This window comes from Cyanistes caeruleus, chromosome 10, assembly GCF_971803275.1.
Source record: "Cyanistes caeruleus chromosome 10, bCyaCae1.hap1.1, whole genome shotgun sequence".
Taxonomy (NCBI): domain Eukaryota; kingdom Metazoa; phylum Chordata; class Aves; order Passeriformes; family Paridae; genus Cyanistes; species Cyanistes caeruleus.
The window spans coordinates 14,495,462-14,513,601 of record NC_141710.1 but is presented as its reverse complement, the minus strand read 5'-3'; the positions used below and the strand labels follow the sequence as shown (position 1 = coordinate 14,513,601).

The 18,140-nt window shown below is 44.7% G+C and overlaps 1 protein-coding gene across 17 annotated transcripts in view; it reads left to right on the top strand.

Moving 5' to 3' along the window:
• Positions 1 to 18,140, top strand: part of TP63 (tumor protein p63) — a 150,917-nt gene that overhangs the window by 113,039 nt on the left and 19,738 nt on the right. For all 17 annotated transcript variants that reach the window (XM_023933039.2, XM_023933040.2, XM_086843836.1 and 14 more), the window contains one exon: positions 16,384 to 16,570. In XM_023933039.2, the coding sequence (XP_023788807.2) occupies positions 16,384 to 16,570 (187 nt within the window). The remainder of the gene's footprint in view (positions 1 to 16,383; positions 16,571 to 18,140) is intronic.

Genomic DNA, 18,140 nt, shown 5'->3' with positions numbered 1-18,140 from the left:
GATTCTGTTAGTAATTAGGAATGTCTGATTTGTGACCTCTTCCATCTCCACCACACAGGTCAGAGTTGTTGGCAACCCTTGGCTCTGAACGGGGAGCTCCTGGGGTGCCCCTTGCACTGGATACCTGGGATGGCACTGTGTCCACAGTGTGACCCCAGTGTGACCTGCTTGCTGGAGAAGTCAGCATTCCTCTGCTCCCTGGAGGAGCAGAACTGAGCACACAGGAAGGTGCTGGCTGCTGGGGAGTGGTGCAGGATGTGCAGGTATTCCTGAATGCTGGGGTCTCAGGGCAGCTTGCTGCCTTCAGCCTGCCCAGCACGGCTCAGCAAGGGTGTAGCAGTTCACTCAGCTTTTTAAAATGTTTTTCTTCTTTTTCTTTTTCTTTTTTTTTTTTTTTCCCTTTTTCCACTGGCCATACCAATCTGATTACACCTTCGAGGGATCATCTGCCCCTAAAGCTTAATTAAGGAGCTCGTCTGACTCGTCACTGACTCACCTGCCACTGTATGAGCTCATGTCTGACTTGTCCTAGGAAGATAGTGAAATATGTCAGGCTTCTCTGAAATATAGCAGATTTTTTGTTTTATTACACCCCTGACATAGCTGTTGGCTCCTGCAGAGGTGAGCAGAAAGATGACTGCCCTGACTTGGTTACTTTTATCTAAACTTAGTTGCTTTCCTCTTCGTGCCTTGAAAAACCAGATGAGGTTTTGCTTGCACAGCTGTAGGTAGGTTAGAGTTAAAAAAAAAAAATATTAAAAATTAAATAACCTTTGAGTTTTGGCTTCAGGCAAACTAGGTGAAATGATGTGTTTTGGAGATGAATGCTCTTGCAGGAGGCAAGATGTAGCTTGCAGGAGAACATCTGCAACCAATCCATTCTGTATGAGATGGGGCCAAGACTTGTTTGTATCTCAGTACCTGTTCAAACACGTTATACCATAGCAAAAAGAGGTTTTGAATGCGTTGAGGAAGGGTGGGTAAGAAGGAAAAGAGACATCAAGCTGAATGTTTGCTTAATAGCCTTGATTTCTTCATTAAACTTTTAAGCACTTTAATAATCTGATTAGCTGCTTTCAGAGCGCGGTACCATTTTTTTTATTTTTTTTTTTTCTTTTTTTATTTTTTTTTTTTCTTCCTTAAAAGAGAAAAAACTCTACTCATCTTGGTGCTGTGAGATGAGCTTACTTTGTGACCTGGAGCAAATCTGCTAACTGCTTGCTACTTTTCTGTACTCAGCCTGAGGACTGTCAGTAAAAGGATGTTCTTTAATACATTTGATCAAAGACACTGCAAATTCAGTTACCAGGCTGGCTGCCTGGACCCTGGAATGCAGCTTCCCAGTCCAAAGCTCCTTGCCAGCTACTCCCATCCTTTGTCCTGTAGGAACTGAATGCAGCATGAACATCTTGCAACAGCAGCTTGCAGAGCTCATTTGCCTGCCTTTAATTGTGCACTTGAAATGTCTCATCCTGAAGGCCTGTGGCAGCAGAGAACAGTTATATGACTCAGGAGTGGCTGGAGTGGTGAGGTTGGCAATAGAAGCTCTGATGCTGAGGTTCTGCTATCATTGAACTGATGGTTCTCATCATCATGTTGAGATCTGCATTGTTTTGGGGTTTTTTTTTTGTAAGACAACCCCAGTGATGTATATGCAGCTGTATTTCTGGTTTGCACGTGTAGCTAATGTGGGTGTTGAGGGTGCAGACTGTGTGACTGGGATTTGTTGTCAGTGGAATGTAGCAACTGTTACTCAGATCTTTTTGCTAGTCTAATGGGCTGAATTCCTTGCTGAGAGAGACAGAACTGATTTGGGCTGAGTAAGATAGACATTGTGAACACAGTGCCTCTAAAACCCTTTCAGAGGAAAGGGGCATGCATTCCAAGTGCTTTGTTCTAGGCAGAGATTGTAATTCTACCTGGGTAGAATTTTGCTAGTGCTTAAAATCAGCAGACTGTTGAGGTTTTTTCTCCCCTTTTCTCAAACGAAATCCTTCTGTGACTTCACCAAAAGCACTTGTGTAAGCAGGGCAGCCCTGGTCACGTGCTGATCTTTGTCAAGACCTCAACACAGAAACACATTAAAAAACTGCAAGATGCACAAATGCCTGTCCTTGGCCTTTGATGTTGACAGGGCTCTTCCACTGTGCATTGGCTCTTCAGAGGGAGGTTATTCTTACTCTTAAGTCTTCATGCCTTTGTCAAATCTCTGATGATTTGCTGCTGCTGTTCACATGTGTTCCCTGGCCAGCTACCAGGAAGGTCTCCTACAGCTTGTCCACACTTGGCAGATAAACACACATGGGTGGAACGGCCCTGGGCTCCGTGCAGCGTTGCGTGGACACGCAGGCTGTGCCTAGAAAGAGATGTGCTGTGTCTGTTTAGTGCTGCAGCAATGGGCAACGTCATTGGCTCTGGCACACTGCAGCTGGAATGTCACAGTTTAGGGGCTGTGCAGAGGTGGTTTGCTGTGCCTGAAGTTCTTTTCCCATATGTCACACACAGGGTCAGCATGTGGCCAGCCAGTCCCTGTAGCTGCACCATGACCTTGCCTTGAGCAGGAGCAGTGTTTGCTTTTGCCTTACCCTGCAAGACTCATCCTGACCCAGAGAGATGGTCAGGATTGTGTTCAGGTGCAGATTATACCTCGTTCCAACATGCTTAGGGCTTCAGACGAGAAGAGTTTAGGTATCCCCTCTTGTCCTTCCTTGAGTTTGCTCTTGCTGGGGCTGCATGAAGCGCCTGATGTTTATTTCAAGCTACCCAAATGGGTGTCTGTCCTGATGCTCTGGTGGTTTATGCAGTCTTCCATTTCTTCCTTCAGAGCTGGGTTGCTGTGACACTTTTGAGAGAAATAGCAGGGCTTGTCTCTGGAGAAATCCGCTTTTGAAGAGTTTCCAAAGTGGTTGACTGTCAGGGTTCCTGTTTCCTTGCTTAGGAGCTCCCATCCCAAAATCACTGAGAAAGATGACTGAAGCCACTAAAAACACTCTTTCAGCCAAGCATTGGTTTAACACTCCAGTTTTATCCATGTCCTGTGCAAACATTGCCTTGTTCCCAGAAACCTCTGTTGGCTCTTCATCTGAATTGGCTGGTGTAATTATGCCTCCCAGCCCACTCCTGCAATGGGAAAATGGATCCCTCTTGTTTCTGCAAGGAATTTTCAAGGAGCTTGCTCCTTGGAGAAGCACACATCAGCCTCTGTGGGAATGGGGTGCTGGGGGTGTGTGTTTTGTTTTGTATTTTTCCCCTTGGCTACACGAGCAGCTAAAACCTGTAACCTACAGGAGTTGGAAGCTTCATGCAGAAAATTAGCTTAGGTTAGTGGAAGAGTTGAGATTGCATTTTTCTTGGCTAATTAAAGGATTAAAGGTGCAGAGATTTAGAGCGAACTGTCAGTGTGCTACAGAAGAGAGCCTTTGATGGTTGAATCCAACTTGAGATTAAACAAATTGCATTTAAATAAGAAATACATGGCAACAGTTATAGTCTAGCTGGGCCTCTATTCCTTGATGTCCTTCAGGATCAGGTAGATGGTGTGCTGTGGCTAGGGCTTCTCCCTCATGAGATTCCTTCTTTCTAAGTGCCTCCCTCTGGAGTGCTTCAATCTGTTGCCTCCACACTTTGTAATATTGGGGTTTTTTTCTATTAACCTCAGTGCTTTGTGCAAAGGAACCTTGCACTCTGCCTTACACAGTAATGAACTGCTGTCTGTCATAGCAGTAGCATGGTTACATCCTTGTTGTGTGTTTTTAGTATCTCTGATCCTATTTAGGGCTTTTCTGCATCCTGGTGCTTTGCTGTCTGCAGCTGGAGAGCTAAATACTTACTCCCCTCTGAACTTTTTTCTGTTGTTCAGTTGAGAAGATGTTGGATGGAAAGAGTTGATTGTTTAATGGTGTCTTCCTCTACATAGTGGCTGGTAAAATTCTAGAGAGACGTTGAACTTGTGTAGATTCCAAGTCCTTGACGACTTGGACTCCAGTTGATCATCTTTGATGGGCTACACTTGCGAATGGCTTGCTGGTGCTTGTCCCAGCCCTTCTCCTGCCTTTTCATTTGGATATCATTATATTCAGAGCTGCTAAGGGGATGCTTTTAAGTGTTACCCTTGACAGCACTTGCAGTGGTGCAGGCTTATGAGATTTGTAGTAGCTATCTCAGAACAAAGCTTGCTTTCTGCTAGGGCAGGAATTCATCTGCACAGCATCGTGCAGGGCAGCAGCCTGTTCTGCCCATGGAGACTTTGCGCTTTTCTCTGATGCGCCACATACGAGCTGTAAGGAAAATGGGAGTGCCAGACAGTGTGAGTGAATAACTTCTGATGTTGCAACTCTGTCTTGTTTTGTTCCATTTGTTTTACTCCTTTTTAGTGGGGAAGGGTCTTGCCTTTTGTTACCTGCCACCTACATAACGTCATGAGGGGGTTTTGTTTCCTTTTTTTGTTGTTGTGACGGTAGAGAAAATCAGAAAATCAAGACTAGTAAAAAACCTGCTGGGATTCCATAATAACTCAAAAACATGGCATTACTTACTAATTGGGTGTGGTTAGTTGGGAAATCTGACTTTAAAATTATGTTTCCCAGGGAACTATTCCTGTTCTCACTGTTATCCAGTAACAAAGACTACTTTTTGGTTGGGAAAGCAGTCTTGTTTTGAATGGGCAAGGTCTTCTCACAAAGCATCTGTTGCTTGGGGTCTTCAGAGCTTGCAGTTTGCAAATGAAGCAGTGCAGAATAGTGAGGTTTTCAGGGACAAAGGGCTGTTTGGTGTTTTCCTTGGAAAGCCATCTTCAGGTTGTGGTTGCAAGGATTTGCATCTAAATCCACATTAATTCCTGTTATGTTTGCAGTTAGATCATACAGATGACATTATTATCTTTGCTACCAAGTGAAATAAATCAATTGCTAGGTATTGAGAGACTTGATGTAATCTATTTCAAATAATTTATAGATTTGTTACTATGTCATGGAGTATTTGGACAGTCCTTCCTTTTGCATTTACCTAGCAGGCTTTTGTAGGTCTCCCTGTGATGTGCATCCAGGTCAATGCAAGCTTGCTTTATACACCTGAGCTTTCTTGCTGAAATTTCAAAGCTGCCTAAAAATCAGAGATCTGGACTACTCTTTGTTCAAGCCTTCCGTTTTTTCTGTGGCATGTTACTGCACAATTCCCTTTGGCTTGCATGTCCACTGGGATGTGGTTTTACATTCTACTCTAAGGGGGCAGGAGATGCAAAACCAAAGATTGATTTCTCTGAGGGGTAGGAAGGACTGTTTTTAGCATTTTCTGAGCTCATTGCAAACCCTCCTCCCTTTCTAAATGCTGCTCTGTGGAACAGCTTTCTTCTCTTTGCTGCAGCCATACAGCAAAGTATGAGAGTATGAGACAAAATGAAGGAGTACCCTAAACCTGGTTTGGGCTTGTTGATCTTCCTAGCAGAGAAGATGCCACAGCATCAACCTCACTGGCTGGCTGAGGGTGAGGTGTGCTGTGTTTTTGAGCAGGGAATGTCCTGATGGCTGCAGCAGCAGCTCTGCTGTGTTCCTCAGCATGAAACTTGATGAATTGTTTCCCACGGTACGTAGGAAAATCAAGGTCTCAGTTCAGTAAGGCTCTTGAGTGAGTGCATAACCTCTAGCACGTGAATATTCCCAGTGAAATCTCTTGGGTTCTGTTGGAGTCAGCAAGGCTGCTCCCAACCTTTAAGGTAGGCATCTGCTTAAACACCTTGCTGAATCATGTCTTGACTTTGAAAGTAGGCTCAGGAGAAACCACATGAGTTGACTCAAGGACTGTGCTTAGCTAGGTCATTGAGGATGGACGGAGAAGGGTGAGAAGGAGGAAGGGTCTGGACAAAATACAGATCCTAGAACCCTGCAAATGCTGGTAATAGCTGGTGACTGTTTTTGCTTGACTTTCTCGCCATTGATCCCCAAAGCTTAATTGTATGAATAAAAGGTTTAAAGGCTTGACTTAGTCACCATTCATCCTAAGTTTTCTGGAGCTGCTGTCATGCTTCATTGATCTAAGTTAGATTTAAGTTACTGCATCTTTATGTTCTCAGTAAAACTATGACTTGCTCAGTTAAGTGTAATTTTTGTCTTTCCTAATCCTTGTTTTCACTGTGACTCAGAACTAGAATGTGGCTTTGTTGGGTCAGTAATTCCAGAAAACTGAGGTATGTTTGCAGTCAGTCTGGATTCTCTATTGTCTAGGAGAAGGAGAGGGCCCTTTTCTGGTGGTCTTCATACAGACGAAGAACACTTGTCCCTGCTTGGTGTCTCTGTGTGAGTTTGTCACCTCGCTCACCATCCTGGCCAGAAGAGCTTTGCTGGCTTTTCACTTTAATTATCAATGAAATGCTCGACAAGCAGGAGAACAATATTTGCATAGATGTAATTCTGGAAGTTGAGCGTAATGTGATCAGGAAATGGGACAGGCCCTGGCTGTTATCATGGAAGAGACTTGCTGGTACTTGCACTTAGTTTAAAATGTAATAAGATCTGACTCAGGATAGTTTCCTGGACGTTAACAGAGAAGACTCAATGCCATTTTGGCAAGGGTCTGGCACTACCCTTTCTGCACAGGAACAAAAGAGATTTCTGGCAAATTCATAAATTTGTTCTGAAAGGGCTTCTAGCAGTACGCTGAAGATTTAGAGGGAAATGGTTTCCTTTGGAGCAGAAAAGCAGGGGCGTGTGTCTGTGTGTGTTTTCAGGACTTTCTTTTTCTGAGATAGAAGCCAAGGAACAAGGCGCTTGCGTGCTGTGCCAGTGAAATCTCCCTGGGAAGACATGATGCTACTTGCAAGGTATGCACAAGACAAGACCAGAGGCGCCGCAGCGCTTGATTACTGTCAAGGACTCAGTTGGAACTTGCCTTTGCTCTTTGGCCTGCAGCATTTATGTAGAAATTGGGGACGCTGCTGCTTGCTTCCAAAGCTTTGCCTTGATGGGTCCTGCCCACATCTAGGCAGGGAGGAAGGAGCGGGGGGGCTCAGAGCCTATGAAGTAAACAGGAAAATTACTCACCTTAATGATGCATTTCATTGGCACTGCCACTTTGAGAGCCTGTCAGATTTAATACTTTCTGTCTTCCCTTCCATCGCTTCCCATAGGTGTGATTAATAGTCTGTTAGAAGGATGGAGAGGTATCCATACCTTCCCTCAGGTGGAATAAACAGGAGGGGAAGCAAAGTGAGTAGGAGAAAGGGGATCATCTTTGTCCATCTGAGCCATGTGGTCTTTGTTGAGAGTGCACATCCAGAAGAGCACTCATTTACAGACTTGGTTGGTGGCTCCTTGATTTATTCCAGTTCTCAGCTGAGCCCCTTGGTCCCCCAGTTAGCTAGCAGCCCTGCTCCATGGGGTGCATTGGCCAGTTCCCCACTCCAGAAACAGGGAACAGTCCTGTACTTGGTCACAGCACAACAACAGTAGCATTGTAGGAAGGCATGGAAAAAAAAAAATTGTGTGTGAATTTCTTCAAGGATTATTTGCCCTTTTTATAGAGTCCATTGAATCTGAAACCTAAGTCAAGAAAGAACGAACAGGATAGAAAATGTCTCTGAGTGTTTCGTATGAGAGGTCACAAGACATTAAACCTGGTTTTAGCTTTGAGTTGCTTGAACTTTCTGTCCTGTATCAGAATGAATGTACAAAGACTGGTTTGCATCTCCTGTGAGCTTATTCATGCCCCAGCTAGGAAGATGGGCCAGTATTTGATGTAAATACTCTTATCCTTGCAACGTGCTGACCCTGTGGTATTTTACAAGTAGGCCAGTCCTTTGGCATGAGCCAGAATTTGGGTGGAAATCTGTCACCATCTAGTAAAGTGTCCTGCTTTCCAGGGTGTTGAATGGCTGGTGCAGTCTGTGGCAGAGTGCCTGGTAGTTCTGGGACTCACTCTGCCACTGATGTGCAGGCTTAGGATGTTGCTGATTGAAAAGACTATATTGCCAGAGCAACTTTGTGACATTGTTGGGGTTTTTTTTTAATGTGTTCTCTCGTCCAGCTTGGCTTCCCTCTGGTGTAACAGATACTGTATGAGTGACTCATTCACTTTCCTCTGAGTTATTAATGAAATCCCCTTATTTGTAGATGAAGGGACTAAAAGGAGTTTACTCCTAATGTCTTGCATTGGGCATTTCCTGGTACCCTGCTTCTTCCCCTGATCTTTAGCTGGTGTGGAGCAACCTGAACCTTCGACTGTATCACAAATTGCAGAGGACCTAAAGCCTCTGTCTATTCTCTATGGGGCTGCAAGATCTGACCTGCTTGTCTGGGACTTCTACTGCTGACTCATGTTTTTGAAACCAGGTTAGAATTGGTGGGATCAGACTAATTTTGGAGAGCTTTGGGATTTTTGCTTTGCTGTTTACTTCGTCTTAATTGAGCAACCTTTATGTATTGCTGTGCTTTGTTCCTCATGGTTGAGTTTATCACCCTTTGACTTTCAGAAGGGGACAGAAGTGACAGGGACATGCAGTAAAGATTGGTGTCCAGTTACTCTAGACGATGTTTCCTCTAGCTGAGAAGAGTTTTTGGAGTTTGGCTGGTAGGATGGAGCATGCTGCAATATGCAAACTTGAACAAGTGAGGCTAATAGGAAACACACAGCAGCTTTCCTCTTCGTCTGAGCCTGGGACAGATGACATAGAAAGCTAAATCCCCCACACTGAACTAGGAGAAGGTTTGAAATGGCCAACCTGGACTTCACTTAAAGTAGTCCATGAGCAGAACAGGTTCTGGTGCTCAGTATCAGAGGCCAAAGCATGTGAGTCAGAAGCAGTATGTGGTGGGGTGGGTTTGCTGTTGGGAGCCCGAATACGTTCTTTTCAGCTAATTTCTGGAGTCCTTTATAACAGAAATTGGAATTCCATTAAAGTACAGATAGAATCGGTTCTTAAATTCAGGTTTGAGTTCACAAATTCTCTTACACAGAGGCACACTGACTCGAGAGGGTGGTGCTTAACAGTGCTGACAAAATTTAAGCGTATGCTGGAGATGTTTTTGCTAAATCGAGTCCTGGAGGTTTTTGCCTGCAGCACTGGAGTATACATTCTGGTGTCATGAGTAGAATTGTCTGGAAGGACTGTTGCTGGTTATGTCACTGTTGCAGTGTTCAGCTGTTCTGATGCTTGAGGTCATACAATCAACTTAGTTTCATGTAGGAAAACATGTGGTCATATGTGTACTGTCCACTCACTTACATTACCTGCAAGCAGGTGTGTGTATTTTATAGAGATGCAAACATTTGTAGCTCCAGTGTAGTGCTTTGTTAGCAGTGGCTTACCCCCTTGCTAGGAGGATGTGAAGTAGCCATGTGACTTTGAGAGTTGCAGGGCTGTGGAAGGAGGGAGGAAATGCAATGGGGTTATTCACAAAGCTGCTTTGCCAGTCAGTGTAATTGTTAAAAATTTTGCTGTTGATTTTTTTTGGCTTACTAATGAATGCTTAATAATCAAAGTGGATGCTTTCCGAATCAAATTTCAAGTAATTATTTAGACTAACATTGATCACCCCTCACTATTCTGCTGGAATTTAACACATCATAGCCTGTAGATGAGTTTGGGTAGAATGAGAGTGAACCTCCTATAGTATATATTTCTTAATGGTGTATTTTCTGTGGTAGGCAAATGGATTGCGTATTTGTTGTGCATTCATAGTGGAGAAGTCACTGGCAGATGTAGATATTGAGGAAGATGTTTTTCAGCAGCAGATTAGCTTTCCTTTCAGTAGATTTTCTCTCATTTCATACTTCTACCTCACAAAATTTTTGCTGCAACGCAATCTATCAGAAATGTAAATTACTAGACATTGTTAGCATCTGAAACTTGTTTTCTACTGCTGAAGTTTTGGATTAGAAACTGGCAGAGAAACTGAACACAATACATAAGCAGTGTGTGAACGGACTGCACAAGCTAAGGCCATTTGACTACAGCAGTCTTATGATTTTGGTTTTAAAACAACTTAATTTCAAAAATATTTAAATAATAGTCTAGCAAAGGAAGAGAACTTAAGTCACAAAACCAAAGAGTAAAGACTTTCTTTGCATCTATCACTTTGTATCAAAAAATGTGTAAAGCTTGCCTCCAGAGTTTTCCATTTGAAGTTTTTTTCCTCTTGATGCAGGATACTTCTCAGTTGATTATTTTTTGTCGTTGTTGCTTGTTTTTAAAATGGTTTTCAAGCTGAACCTCAGGAGATCATTATTTGTTGATGAAGTAAATCTATAGATATGAAACCAAAATGTAAAAGCCCACATAAGTAAAGTTTTCAGTTACAATAGTTTCCTAGTGCAAAAGCAGTATGGGAAATTATCGGTGTTATTTCTGTTATTATCGTGGCTTTCCTACAGTGTTAGGTAGAGATGATACATCCTGATGGGAGATAGTTTTGAATTAAAACCCCTGGGGAGCCTCAAGTGAGATTCTGAATATTGTCATATGAAGGAATTACCTCTTTATCCTAAAGATGTGAGAATCTAGCAGATGCTCTCAATTCTGTGTTTTTGGGAATTTCAGGAGGTTTTCTATGCCATGGCCACGTGTGCATGTCCCCTTTCCATCCCTGGCTCCGAGTCGGGGTGTGTTGCGGGGAGTGCTGCTCGGAGGGTCCCGGCGGAGCTCGCAGGGGGAACCCGAGGGGCAGGGCTGGCGCTCCGGCCCTGGCTGCCCTGCGGTGACAGCGCCGGAGCTCGGGGGCTCAGCCCCGCCGTGCCGGGCAGCGGCCCTGAATCCCTGTCCGCAGGCTACGTTTCTCCGCTCTCCTCCCTGCCACCCCTCCCCTTCCCCGTTTACCTAAGCAGGTCAACACACACACACACACGCAGCCATATATTTATTTTTTCCGCTGGGGTTTGCGAGGCGCAGCAGCTGCGGGCGCTGGGAGCGCCGCCCGGCCCGGGGCAGCCCCGCCGCTCCCCCGTGCCCTGCGCCGCTCCCGCGGCCCGCGGCTCGCGTTCCCCCTCGGCCGGGGGGACGCGGGGCCCACCTGCCTGATGTCAACATCCCGGCGGGCGAGGCCGGCAGGAATGTGCCGCTCCCCGCCCGGCGCAGGTAATTAATCCCCGCGACTGACAGGTGGCAACAGGCGGCCTTTGGCTGCGGCTCCCGGGGAAAAGCGCTCGGAGGAAGGATTTTAATAACTCGTCAGCACCGTTCGTGAGCGCCTGGCGAGGCGGTGGGGACGGGGAGGGGGCAGAAGAGCCCCAGGGGAAATGAAGTTTTAAGTCTTTGCAAAGGCGGACGCCCTTGGGTGATTCACTGCCCTTCCTCAAGAGGGAAGAAAGTGTGACATGGTTTTTCCTTTGCCCCGGGGTGGAGAAATTTGGTAAATGCCTGCAAAGCACTCGTGGAGCTGCATCAGCATCCCCTCCCACTCCCGTGCTCCCGGGCATCCCTTGCAGATGGGGATGCTCGCAGGTGTGTCTCTGTCCCTGGTGCCCCGGGCTGTGAGGCCGGGGGTTGTTACCACACCTGGTGGATCCGTGTCGCTGGACCTTTTGTGCCCATGGTTTGAATGCCAGCTATACTCATTAAGCAGCAAGCGGTCCACTTTTCCCTGGAGCCTGGTGAGACAGAGGACTTCAAACTGAAGCTGCAGCAAGTCACTTCACAAGTCAGGGGGTTAAGGGTATGCTGAGCTGAAGGTTAAATCTGGAAGATGTTCGTGTGCGTGGCACTCCTGGTACAGCTTCTTTTCACTGAGTGTCCTCTGGGTACAAGCTGGTTCCTAAGAGTGTGTGTGCACATTTACACATTTGTGTTTCTGCTGTGCCCCCACATGCTCCCAGCAGTTTTCTGTAAATGAAAAGTTAAATCATGGTGTAGCATAGCAAAAATGTTAAACATGCTTGTGTAAATTTCACTTTTTATTCTTAGTTGGTAGCTTCCTTTCATCTCACTGGCTTTTGTTCTCCTAAATAATTAAAACCTATTCAAATTATTTTCTATTTCTTCGTGACTCTCCTTATTTTCACCTGTGAATACTTTGGTGCAGGTAGCTATTGCATTCCAACTCTTCTAACCTGTTCTTTTTTCTCCCCTTCATAGGGAGTTCGTTTGGTAGGGGAGAAAGCATAGCTGATTGACAGCTTTGAAAACATCAAGTTTTCAAATGAATGTAGTTAACTGAGTTGAACTAAAACATGACTACTTGAAAGAAGCTTGCAAAATATTTGAAAGACCTGTTGATCTGAGCAGGAGAGGCTCAGGGAACTGTAATGCCTTAAGCCAACCTCTGGGATCACCTTCAGGCTGACATCCCATCAGCATTTGTAGAGCTGACTGAACCCTACTCCTTTTAAAGATTTAGGAGCCATAATCCCTCTGCTGGATCAGATGGTAAAACAGATATTAGAGGTAGATTTCAAAAGTAGTCCTTGGGGGATTTCACTGCATCAGGGTTTTGCAGAGGAATTGAATACTTGGTAAAAAGCCATTGTGGCTTGTATTGCATTGAGCACTTTTAGGAGACTACACTCCTTTCTAGCAAAAAATTTCCATTTGAGAGTCAGGAAGTGTTTAGATTTTGCCTTTCAACCCTTTGTTGACACACCTTCAGTAGAAGGGGCTTACAGAGAAATCAGACAGGTGTTGCCTGATGGTAGCTGGTGTGTGTATTGTGATAGTGAATTACCAGCCAGAGTGCCAAGAGTGGATAATACAGTATGTCTGCATACTGTAGGAGAGCAGAGTTGCAGGCATTGGAATGTTTCTGTCTTTCCTTTTAAAACATATTATTAAGCAAAAAGCTAAATTCATGGCAGGTAGCAGTCAAACTCCAAAGAAAAGTCTGAGTTAAAGCTTCTTCTCTTCCTCTTGAGCAGATAATGCATTTTCAGGCTCAACTCTTTTGTTTTAAATGGCTTTCAGGTCTGTACTCAGGTGGAAGTGGTGTTGCACTCCATAGGCTGTTGGCACAACCTTTGTTCCTACTGCCAGATAATGGTGGTTGTCATCTTGCTAACTGATAGACTTGTTTGTTTGGTCAAACTCATTTTTTATATTTGTATTCCTAATTAATTTAATTTTCCTGCTCAAGCGTGTTGATTAAGTCATGCTTTGGATTTCTGGGAATTGCTCACAATGTCACCCCTCATACAACGAGTGTCAGTTCACAGCAAAATGGTGAGCAGGACTGTCATCTCCTGCAGGGTGGGATGGTTTGGGACCACTGAGGAGCAGCACCTGTGCCAAGAAGGTGATCCTTTCTTACAGGCACTATCTGAGGGCACAAACAGCTCCTGCCTTGAGTTTTCTTTCTGAAGCGCCTTTGCTTTGAAATCTATATACAATATCCTGTCTTGCTCTGTGGATATAGCGATTATCACTGATCCAGGACGAAGTCACCGTGACCTAGTTGTTGGCATCTATTTATGCCAGTAAATGGCTGTGCATCAGGTTACTCCTGGTTGCAGCAAAGTTGGTTGGGGTGAGAAACTCGAGCCCCTCTCTGTCTGACAGCAGGTACCCCGTGGACAGATTTACACCGGTGTTAAATGACTGTCCCTTCAGTGATTACATGCTCACAGGCGGCTGTGCCTGGGGTGGATGTGAAATCATGGCTCTGTGCCATGTCCCTAAGCCCTGTGCAGTGCCTATGAGGCTTGAACTCCTCTTGCAATCAGGTGACAAAAAAGGCAGCTCAGCCCCCGTTGCCTCTCTTGACTCTGCTGGGCACTGCTGCCTAATCTTCCCATGTCCTGTCTGTGCTCCGAGGCAGAGGTGGGCTCCTGGTTACCCTCCTTTCCTGACATGCCAAGTTCAAGTTGTTTGCCATAACCTGCAATTCTTGAGTCTGCCCTGTGTTTCTTTGTTGGATGGTTTGTTCATCATAACCATTATACTATAATCATTAGCTCTTTGCTTTCTGTGAATTTAGGGTGTGGGTCCGGTGCCTTCCTTGCTGGTCATAGCCAAAGGGGCCCAACAGTAGGGGTGCCAAAGGGTGGATGAAGGGCAGATCCCTCCCTTTCCCCGCTAGTAGAGGAGCTGTGCTGTTTGATCACAGGCCTCAGTATTTGTGCTGGTTTTGGGTACATCTCATTCCAAAAGCGGTGATTTTTGTTTTCCCCCTCGTAAGCCCAGCTTTCTCTCTTTTAAGATGATATATATAAGATTACAGTCAGCACCACGAGTCCTGATCAGTGACTGAGGGCGTGCATCTCCTTCCATTTGTTCAATTCTCTGGACGCCTGCAGGCACTGGACACGTTGCCTCCTGGCGTGTGCCGTGCCCTCTGTGCACCACTGCTCTTCAATATTTATGCTTGCATTTCAGCCCATCACCTTTGGGTGCCAAATTTCTTTATGCTTCAGTGATGTTAAGGCATCCAAGTGATTAGTTGGCTTTTTGAGATTTTTGAGGCTTTCTGTCCTTGAAACCTTCATAGTGCTCTGAGCAAACTGATGTGTTGAAGGTAACAATGCTTTACAGATTCTCTTCCTTTTTAAATATATGTGATTCTTTTTGTACCTCTAGATATGAAAAGACAGCATAGTAAGCTCACTCTTACCTTCAGTAAGGAATTGCTTTTTAATTAAAAAACAATGAGGAGTTTCACGTTTAAAAGATGTACGATATAAATCACCATCTAGATCTGTTTCGCAACTTTTTTTTTGTAATTGTTTGGCATGTTCCCTGTTTCCGCAGGCTGGGTAAATCCTTTGTGGGATTAATCTCTAGCCTGCAGGCACATAAAATACATTGCACAATTTGGCCTTTGCATTTTAAAGAAATCTTTTTTTGTATCTTAAATACCTGTAGCATCTTCTCTGCCACATGGCAGGATGGTGTTGAGTGAGGAGGGAAGGGACTGGCTTGGCTTATGTTTAATCCCTTTCTCCTACCCAGTGTCTCCTGCAAATTTGGTTTTTCCTATGTTAGCAGTGTGTATACTCTGAAATGCAAATAATCCCTGACTATCACTAGCTAATCCTTTTGCTGCTGCGTCATCTGCCACCCACCCATGCACGTGCCAGTGGGGTCCATGGCCACAGCGTGCTCTTGACCAGTATGAACCTGTCACTGCTGTGTTTGAACAGCTGGGAACAGGGCTCTACTGGCCCACAGCTGCTAGAGACCTTTTCTTGTGAGGAAACAACCACCTTGGGGCTTTCACTTTTCTTTGTCTGCAAGAACAGAGGACACCGAGATGGGGAAATGCCAGTAATTCCTGTGGGTTATGTTGATAGAGTTACTGGGAGAGCTCTGCACTCATGAATGTCTGAATACCAGGAGAAAACTGAATAACCCTGGAGTAAGGTTCTGAAAAACCTGATGTATTTTGGAGCAGCCCTGTACAGCAGGGAGACTGGAGAGTCTCCTTTATGTGAGATATCCAGGAAAATGGGTTTAGGTTGTACAGTGTTGAACCACTTGGGACTTTCCTTGCCATCCTCCCTGCTAGCAGATGCCTTTATTTTAGTGAGGCGTTTTGAAAAGAAACCACCAACTTCAGCCTTGATATTTTGCTGAGTAAAGGTTTCCAGATGTGAACATGCCCCATGAAAATGCTGCATTAGTTTACTATTTTAGTGGGGAGCATCTTAAGAGAAATCTAATTTGTCCAAATTAGCACAGTGAATAAGAGCATCTTGTTCTGTCCAAGTGCTCATTGCATGGTCATAGCCTCCCTTTTGGAGCCAGCTTCTGGGTTATGCTCTAGGTTCTGGTCACCATGGGCTGGTATTTGGTCTGTTCAACTCTTCTGGCCTTCGGAAAACAAAACTGTTGTTTTGTTGGGTTTTTTTACCTCATTTTTGGATGTAATGTTGTGAGTTCAGAAGTGAGTGGATTACTACAGAGATGTTCAGTAGATGTAGAAGATGGTTTTAAAAGATGGCTGAAGTGTCAGATTTGGTATAATTCTCAAATTGATTAGGGCCTTATTTTCAAGTACTGTTCAGTTCCAAGGTTCATATTTTTATTTAATCCCTCTGTAAGAGTAGGAGGCCTTCTTAGAAAACAGGATGAAACACTTCTGTCTGTGGTTTTGAGTGCTTCCAGGATTACAGGATGTTGTGAGAAGAATAGCATCTGTTTTGTTAGGTGGGTAATGGATGTCCTTTGCAAGAGGGAGTGTGTCCCCAAGAGAAATAAAGGCTTTATTTGTTCGAGTAAATGAAGTGCTCTTTATCTGAAGATTTTTGCCTTTGGGAAAGCTAGGATGTAGATTTATGCTCTGCTATTTTACAGCAAGTAAAGGTCATGGGGTTTTGTCACTTTTCTGGAAGTGTGGCTGTTGTGCAAACAAATGCAGTGCCCAGGCAGTGGTTGGTGCTTTTGGTTACATGTACAAAGCAGTCTCCATGTTTCTGGTGTGCCTTTATCCCTAGCTGAACTTCTGACTCTCTTTTGGTCTGTTCCCCACTCAGTATTCCACCGAACTGAAAAAGCTGTACTGCCAGATTGCCAAGACATGTCCCATCCAGATCAAAGTGATGACCCCACCACCTCAGGGAGCTGTCATCAGGGCTATGCCAGTCTACAAGAAAGCTGAACATGTCACCGAAGTGGTCAAACGCTGCCCGAACCACGAGCTGAGCCGGGAGTTCAACGAGGGTAAGGAGGGCAGTGCTGTGCAGGCAGTCCCTCTCCAGAGCTGTTTGGCTGATGACTGGCCACTGAGGGATGTGACAGCAGCTTCAGAGCAAACCTTCTGGAAACAGACCTCCCTGTGACACCTTGTGCAGCTTTTTATTTCCCGTGCTTGCCAGGAAGGATCATGCAATGCTTTAGCTGTCCCTGTGCAAGCTCGTCCTTGAGGAAAGCACTGAAATAAACCTCGCGCCTGCCCAGGTTGGATGGATGTCTGTGCCCGTGGCAGGCACTGCCCCTCTGGCAGCCTTTCTCTGCTCTGCTTTTGCTCCTGCAATGAGAAGCAGCTGTTCCTGTGCTCAGGAATGAGCTTCCATGTCGCTGGGACAGGGATCTAGTAACAGGATGCAATATCATCTCCAGTCCTTGATCCACGCCTCAAAGACAGAGGGGCTGTTTATCTCTGGCAGGGTAATGCTAAGTGCCAGCATCAACTGTAGGCAATGTTCTTCTACATGTAACAGTATTAATGTTTTAATCTTTTACTTGCTTCTCCTTATGTTAGTGAAGTAGCAGCTGTTTTTAAAACGTCTTTTGGTTTTCTGCAAGCTCAGGGCCTGGGTTCCATTTTGCCTTGGCCACATAAGTTCACCTAAGTTCAGAGCATCTGTTTTATTCTGTGTACATTATTTATCTCCTACTGTAAAAAAACCCTGTTGGTGTCAGTTAGCAGGATATCTTAGGAGCCTGAATCTCATTGTTGGTTACAGTGCAGCCAGCTAGACAAACCCCAGAGATACGCAAGGACTTGGGAGTATAAAATCAGAGTAGACTGAGACAGTTCTTCAAAACAGTTTTTTATATTAAAAAGTGCTTTTCTGATGGGACTGGATTTATTGAGGTTTGACACCATTCAATAATGGAGTTTTAAGAAAGGAGAAATCCCCTATAAATTCTTACTCTGAAATTACTACTTCTCTATAAATAGGCTGTGTTTTGAGTAGGAAATTAAGTTTATACACAAAACAAATTCTTGAGATGAACCCATAGCAGACTTCTCTCATCAGAATTTAGTTGTATGTTGTAGAAACACTGAAGAAAATCTGTAGGAAGGAAGCTTTTAATTATTGGAAAATGGCCTAGGAACCAAGAAGATCATGTTCCCTTCTGCTGCTGCTGTAAGCAATCTGATTTTTCAAGCTGACCATTAATTAAATGCATATTTCTCTTGCTCCTTGAAACTTTTTTTTAAGAATCAAGACTGATGGAAGGGATCAGAAGAGGGCTAGCAATTGATAGGAAAAAGAGTGGGAATTGAGACTTGAAAGAATTTGCTTTGTATATGCATTAGAGGGAGGAAAATAAAGGCTTTCAGCTGGTGTGAAAATCCAGCAGAAGTTACCCACTGGAAGAACTGCTGTGAGCTGCCATTCAGTTCACATTTGGGCTCACTTAGTCTGGGATCTTGGGAAGCCCTTGTTTAAGTTTAGCCACAGATGTCCAGAGTGAGCTTGAGAAAGCCTGTGTTGCCTTTGGTGTCTGGCAGCAGGGGTCATGGGTAGGGGTGCTTCAAGGGCTGCCCATGTGTGCTCTG